General features: G+C 35.4%; 1 protein-coding gene across 1 annotated transcript; it reads left to right on the top strand.

The window, feature by feature from the left end:
* Nucleotides 1-2,418: 2,418 nt before the first annotated feature.
* Nucleotides 2,419-4,743, top strand: LOC145031863 (AAA-ATPase At3g50940-like). The gene is made up of 2 exons (XM_078980508.1): nt 2,419-3,509; nt 4,134-4,743. The coding sequence occupies exons 1-2, from the start codon at nt 2,475-2,477 to the stop codon at nt 4,614-4,616; spliced, it is 1,518 nt and encodes a 505-aa protein (XP_078836634.1). The 5' UTR covers nt 2,419-2,474; the 3' UTR covers nt 4,617-4,743.
* The last annotated feature ends 3,432 nt before the right edge of the window (nt 4,744-8,175 follow it).

Below are 8,175 nucleotides of genomic sequence, written 5' to 3'. Positions count from 1 at the left end.
GATTTGGGAGAGATTTGACATTCTTGGAGAGATTTCTCATACAGAGTGATATTTGAGAGAGATTTCACATGCTTAGAGGGATTTGGGAGAGATTTGACATTCTTGAAGAGATTTCTAATACAGAGAGATATTAGAGAGAGATTTCACATACTTGGAGAGATTAGGGAGAGATTTGACATAGAGAGAGATAGAGTGAAAACGATTGAGAGAGGTTCCGTGTGGGACAGTTGTGAGTGTCTGGCATCGCAATGCATGGTTCATAAACCCTGTAAAGCCTTGTTTAAGGATCTTACACACTCCCGATGAGTAAGCATCATTGTTTTATCGGTTTGGCTTGCCACTTACCGTAGTTTTTAGGTTAAAGAGATCTAGTTGTACGTACTTTTCGATTTATGTTTTCTTATTAGAATAGTGGGTTGTTTAGTAAATACTGAACGTAAGTCCAGGTACACAAGGGTTAGTTGAGCTGACCGGTTTGACTTGTTGACTTTATTTGACTTTGAATTGACCAGAATTTGACGGTTGTCACATACATGCTCCTTCAACATCACATTCAACATTTAGAAAGAAGTCTGCCACGTCCACATCAACATCTTCTATATTGTTCTCCTCATCCATTATGTCATCCACTTTATCTTCATTTTCTGATTGTTTCCCATCATGATCATTACCTTCATCCTTTTCATACTCTTCATCACTCTCTTCAGATTCATCATCCCCTTCATACTCTACAACATCTTCATCACTTCCAATTAAATTTTCCATAAGGTTATCAAAAAGCTCGTTATATTGTTCATCATCATTAATAGGTGGGGTGTTGTAGCATCCATCAATATGGTCATTATCATGAACCCCAATCATCTCATCCCTTACATTAGCAATATTTGAAGTAAATGGATTGTAGCATCCTTCAACAACAGTTGCAGCCTCATGAACCTCCTTAACACCCTCATTAGTGTTTTCCTTCTCTTTTAAATCATCAATATCCTCTAAATTAAGCCTCTTGCTACAAGAACCTTCCTCTCTTTTTGAATTCCCAACTCTACCCATTCTATACTCTGGAGAGAATGCATCAATTTTATTCCCAAAAAGAATCAAAGACATGTACTCACCAATTGGCCCATCATTGACATGGTTCATATTTCTCAATGGAGATTCTACATGAACTTCAGCCTCATATTTAGCCCCTTGATCATCATTTTCTGGTAATTCCTCAATGACAACTTTACCCTTTGCATTTTGAGACATGAAGTATGTGAGTAGATTTGTCTTCCCATGTTCTGTGTACACCTCAATCAACTTGTTATTTTGAATAAATTTAGAAAGATTGATAACATCCTGATCATTCCCTAAAGCTCTAAGACCAAATTGAAAGTCACCATTGGGTATCCTGAAATGGTAGTATATCACTGGGGATTCATCAGTCAGTTCAATCATCTGTGGGTCTAGGTAACCTAGGTCAAGCATTATGGCATCAAGTTCATGTACATAAAACTCATCTATGTCCACATAATCAACATAACGCACTTCACCTCCAGTATACTTTATGTCAGGTAACTTAGTAAACCTCCCACCATGATGAAGCTTAATACTAAACCATGTGGGTGCACCCGCTACAAGTCAAAATTTGGTGGATTTTAGTATAAATCAAGGGTAAAATGAAAAATAGGAATGTTTAAGAAAACATAGCAACTTACCATATAAGGATGATACGTCGACAACTTCATTTTTTGGTCTGATCTGCCACATTACGTACACCATTTCGACTTTAAAGTATGAGCTTGTCTCCTTTTGCTTCGATTAGGTTCTTTGGATAACGAAATATGTTTTTTTGCAGGTTTAATGGAGCAGAAGGAAGGAGTGAGGTGGGGAGGTGACGGGTGTTTGAGATTGTAAATGAGGGATAAAAGGTAGAATGAAACGTTGACATTTGTATGCAAAAATGGTCCCTGTAAGTAAAAAAACAAAAATACTCTCACGTGCAAGGCACATGAGGGGGTTAACGGATTCTTTTTAACGGATGTTAAGTATATGGATCATTCTCACAAACAAACCGGTCCAAAAGGACCACAAAACCAAAAAACTCGTGGTTTAGATCAAAACCCCAAAAAAAATGCATAGCACAGGGACATTTTTGCAATTTTGTCACATATATATATATATATATATATATATATATATATATATATATATATATATATATATATATATATATATATATATATATATATTTTGTTGATATTGCTCGAATGCTAGTGCTTGAGTGGGTTCCACATTGTAGTTTCCAGGAAAAAGAACACACGTCAAAATTCAAACCTCTCCATGTCCAAATGCAAACCTCTACTTTCAAAGTAAACGAAGTCAATTCCCATCGTACCCTAGCATACGTCTCCTATACACTATATAAACCCCTAACATTCCTACAATAATTTCATTTTTACCAACCCCTAAATCCAAAGCCCTTTATTTCCAAAATGTCACCGTCAACGGAAACCAAAATAGCCATGGCCAAAACAGTCATCTCCACCATAGGTTCAGTCGCCGCTGCAGCGATGGTTCTTCGCAGCGTCGCACGCGATTACTTGCCACCAGAATTCCAAGACTACCTCTTTTACGGCTTCCGCAGTTTCATCAGCAAGTTCTCAACACAGCTAACCATGGTGATCTACGAATCTGATGGGTTTCGTGATAACGAGATTTACAACGCCACAGAAATTTACCTCGCCACCCGAATTTCTCACGAGATCCATCGTCTGAAGATCACCAAAAACCCCAGCGAGAAAAAGATCAACGTAGCCATGGAAATCAACGAGGAGTTTACCGATGTTTACAATGGAGTGAAATTCAGGTGGTCTTTGGTTTCTAAGAAAACGCCGACGAGAGAATATTACAACAACGATGATATGAGCGGATCTTCCCGATCCGATATTCGATTTCTCGAGCTTTCATTTCATCGGAAACACAAGGATCTGGTGTTGAACGAGTACCTTCCGTTTATAATCAATGACGCGAAAACGAGGAAAAAAGAAGAGAAAAGCGTGAAGCTATTCACCATCGATACGAAGATGGCTTACTCCAGCTACCCAACGGTGTGGACGTCGGTGAATCTAGAACATCCGGCGAATTTTGACACGTTGGCGATGGATACAGATATTAAGGAGAAGGTGATGAAGGATTTGGATAGGTTTATACAGAGAAGAGAATATTATCGAAAAGTCGGAAAGGCGTGGAAGAGAGGCTACCTGTTGTATGGTCCACCGGGAACGGGGAAATCAAGCTTGATCGCTGCCATGGCGAATTACTTGAAATTTGACATATATGACTTGGAGTTGACTGATATAAAGTCAAACTCGGACCTGCGGCGGTTGTTGGTGGCGACGGCTAACCGGTCCATACTGGTGGTGGAGGATATTGATTGCTCTGTGGAGTTGCATGACAGGCTTGAAGCAGAAGCGGCGAAATCTTTAGCGAAAGAAATGCGACGGCGAGGTTATGCGGAAGAACGTAAGGTTAGATATTCGAAACTTTTGCGTAAGTATGAATAACTTTAATTATAGTATTAGTAAAGTAGCAAAATCTTTAATTATACACAATGAGTTTCCTTATAAAACGAGTAATCGTGATTTTAATAGTTAATGATAACTGAACTTAAAATTATATAATGAATATCCTTATAAAAATGCGATTTTGTCCGATTGACGTTTTTTAATGTATAAATGCAAGAAAATCATAACAGTCAATGATATATATAATATATTATATTATGAATATGAATATATCAATTTTTTCATCATTTAAAGCTTTAAACTATATTCATATAAAATATGTAATATGAAAAGGTGATGTATATTGTAATATTTAATAATTGTTTGGCCATAAATTACAAAAATAGTTTTTCTAAACGACCTACTCGATTGTAATGGGAAAAAAAAAAAAAACTATATTCAACTCAGTTAAAATGTAGTATATTGATTGTAATAATAAACAACTTTTCTCATTTTTTTTTTTTCATTCTAGTTAACTATTTGTTTTATTGTCATTCAATTGTGATTTAAATATGGATACGTTGTTTCTTAAAAAAATTTGCTTAGAATCATGAACATAATAAATTAATAACTATGCATTTTTCACAGGTAACTTTATCTGGATTTCTCAATTTTATTGACGGATTGTGGTCAAGTTGTGGTGATGAAAGGATTATCATATTTACTACAAACCGAAAAGATAAGCTCGATCCTGCACTTCTTCGCCCTGGTCGTATGGACATGCACATCAATATGTCATACTGCACTCCATGTGGATTCCGGTTGTTGGCCTCTAACTATCTTGGAATCACTGAACATGGTCTTTTTGAACAAATTGAGGATTTGATTAGTAAGGTGGAGATTACCCCGGCTGAAGTAGCAGAGCAACTACTGAAAGATGATGATCCTGACATTGCTCTCGAGGGCCTCATTAATTTTTTTGATGTGAAGAGGCAGGAGAATGAAGAGGCCAAAGCAAAGGCAAAAGAAGAAGAAAAAGAAGAAGAATTGGCCAAAGCAAAGGAAAATGAAAAAGAAGGAGAAGAAGAAGAAGAAGAATTGGCTGCAAATGAGAATGGAAAGAAGAAATAAGTTTAAAAAATAGATGATTTTATATTTTAAAATATATGAGTTTAGTCCGTGCAAATCATATGCAAAATCTAATTTATAAATTGATATTAATTAATAACTGAATTAAAGTTAAATATTTCGTTTTCAAGTCATAATTCACAGATCTATGATGATATAGTTTGAAGTTAATTTGTTTTAAATAGATATGTACTCGCATGAAATAAAGTAAATGTGAACGTTAGGCTAAACAACAATCCAATGTTTAAATTCATCTAAGCAATGAGTTAACACAAAAAGATGTTGCTATGTTAATTCTACAAAGAAGACAACACTCAACTCAAACATCTAATGCTAAGACTTATCTATTGCCCCTTAAGCCGCTCAAAGGCTACTTTCTAAAAAGTAATCCCTAAACATTAAACTTTTACTTTCTTAGGAATAAACTCGTAGTCAATTAATCTATTGACATCATTATTTTTAGCACTTACATGGCTTAAGCCTAAGTGCAACGTCAACATCTAATTCACCTACCCCCATACTATTAGCTTTTTAGGGAAACAATTCCCAATTTGCTAATCACTTTAAGCATAATTTCTATAAGCATTACACCACTTTTAGGTCTAGGTATTACATCAATACCTAATTCACATCAACTGATGTTCAAATTCGAATGCTTAAATCTCTATAAATCCTAAGAAGTGGAAAAAGAAAATAGAATATGTATAATATCACTAAAATTGGAAATCTCATATAATGGAAATTGATTTGGTTAAAATCCCAAATATTAGTCTAATAGAGCAAGCACAACCCAAATTCAACCATAAATAAATAATTGCACTAAGTCTTTCTTTTCGTTTAATGCTAGGTTTAAAAAAACATTAACCGGATGCGATAACTTCAAAATCCGCAACTTGCTATTATGTAATGTTTTCTTTTTGTCCCGACTGGTTTCTTGCTAGTCTGGGTTTTATTATATAAAATTATCGTTCGAAAAAAAATTGCAAGATAATATCCTCAACAACATAAAAAAAAATATATGGTGGTATGTGTGTTATGATCTTCCAAAACATTTTTTTTTTTGCATAAACAATGTGTCGTTGTCACCGCAACTTTTAGCATGAAGTGTTACGTTTGACTATGTTGTATTAGGCATTATTTTCCATTTATGCAATCTATTTTCCATTATTGTTGCATATTTATTAGCTTATTTGGAATCTAAAAATATAATTAATTTTTGGATAACCAATGTATTGTTTTCACCACAACTTGGAAATGTCGCATTTGACTGTATTGTATTAGGTATTATTTTCCTTTTATGCAACCTATTTTCCATTGTTGTTGCATATTTATTTGTTTATATGGAATCCGAAAATATCATTATTTTTTTGGATAAACAAGGTGTTGTTGCATAAATAATGTGTTGTTGCCACAACTTTTAATAAGAAATAGTGTGTTTGACTTTGTTGTATTAGGCATTAATTTCCTTTCATGCAACCTACTTTCCATTGTTGTTGCATATTTATCAATTTATATGGAATTTGAAAATATCATTAATTAATTTTATAGTTATTAGGACTCATAGTTTATAAGGAATGTTTTGTTAAAGCTTGTTTACCTTGGTTATTTGGGAAAGATACGTATTAACAATTTATTAATCCAAAAACAATTTTTTATGTCATGATTTTAAGGACGTTACAAGTTTACTCTTAAATGAATATGTTGAGTTACATGCTGCAAAAGTTAAATAATCTTAGAGTGATGGATTTGGTCATATTGTGCAGCTCTTTTCTGAGTCCAACCATTGTACAGTTGAGTTTTTAGTCTAAGATTATTTAAGTTTTGTTGTATGTGATTGTATTTATGAAGTAGTTAGCTAAAATTAATAAGGATCTTTCAACAATTGATAGCAGGGTGAGGTGGGGATTCTAGGAGTGCCTAGGAAGTGCTTTAGTATGAATGGTGCACTGTTTAGTGGGTTTTGGGAGTATCATTATGAAGACGTAAACTAGAAGATTCGGGTTGATTCTTGAGGAAGGTATGGATAGGTAGGGAAGGTAGTATTGGCACCATACCATTGGAAGCACAAGATCCATACTCGAATCGAGGAAAGTCACGAGGATTCTAAGAAGCCAGTAAAGGATTGATTTGTGGGTTTCAATTTAGTGGGTAAAGTGTGATGGACTAATGATGACATTTTGGTTATGAAATGATAGTTTGGTCTTGTTTAATAGGATATCGATGTCTGGGAGGGAAGCAGATTCCTCCAAGATTTATATAGATGACACAGAGTTACATGATTGGATTACCACTGAGGTTTCATAGATATTATTAAAAGAGTTTACTGGCATTGTTGGTCGAATCACTAGCAATCCTATTGCCAAGTTCAAGGAGCGAACTATAGCCTTTCAAACTGTAGGAGAGACTGTTGAGGCATCTAAGGGGAGAGGTCTTGATGTGGGAACGCGACGCAGAAAGAGAAAGTGGATCATGATTTAACATTTGCAACGATTGACAAAGATTTAGAGGTTGCTAGCCTGGGTACTGTAAGTCAGGGGGATTCTGATATTTGCGGAGAGTGTGGTGGAACCCATGGGTTTTCTTGCCACAAGTTCAAATGCTACAATTATGGAGATAAATGGAATGTTATTCACGATTTCAAGAAGGGTTGGACATGTTTTCACTGTTACAAGTTGGGTCATCTCAAACCCGACTGTCCTACATGGGTAGTGGAGGGATTGCAAGCCCCAACACCCATCATCCGATAAGAGTTCAAGGTTGGATTGCAAGAAATCACAACTATGAATTTTGATCTTCAAGTTTTATCTAGAATGAATATGTATTTTATTAGTGAGGTTTCAACAAATGGATAGTCATTTGTATAGCTAGCATGTTAGAATTATAATGTTAACATTTGTAGGTTCTAATGGATCAGGGATTCAGCCTTCACGATGCTTCATAAATCCAAGGGTATGTGGATCTTTCGTGAAGGGTTAGAAGTTGTAATGTTGGAAAAGTTTCTAACATCTCCATCTAAGATTTAGGATTCTTTGCGATTACTGACTATTATTTAAAGAATTGTCATATGCCATTTTGCATACCAAGAGTAGTGTTTAGAGGGTATTTGGATGAACCGGTTTTAGGATTCGACATGGAAGGTGTCGACCAATGAGGGAGCAAGCCTTAAGTGGGGAAGGACTGAGTGTTCTGCTTGAAGGATTGGAAAACATATTGATTTTTATGGTTCCAGCACAATGGGTCGGTGGAAGTTGCAATGTAAGTTCGGTGGATTTCTGGTGTTCGAGATTGTTGAGATATTTTATGATGGAGAGGATTAAGGGATTGATTAGAAGGGGGTGCAGGGTGAGTTGTTGCCTGATTAATGCTTTCCAGTTTGTGCGTGTAGTCCTTGCATCAGAATATTCTAGACAATATTTTTGTTGTAGCCGGTTGTCTCTTCTTAGACAACGAAACAGAGTTAAGAGGAGCGTGTGTAACTCAGGTTGAATATTAATTGAAGGGTTAGTTAGCTCGTCGAACCAATCACCATCCTTGGTAAGTGTATAAATATTGTTGATTATCA

The sequence above is a fragment of the Lactuca saligna genome, chromosome 2 (assembly GCF_052625555.1).
Source record: "Lactuca saligna cultivar CGN05327 chromosome 2, ASM5262555v1, whole genome shotgun sequence".
Classification (NCBI taxonomy): domain Eukaryota; kingdom Viridiplantae; phylum Streptophyta; class Magnoliopsida; order Asterales; family Asteraceae; genus Lactuca; species Lactuca saligna.
This window is presented reverse-complemented; position numbering and strand designations above follow the sequence as displayed.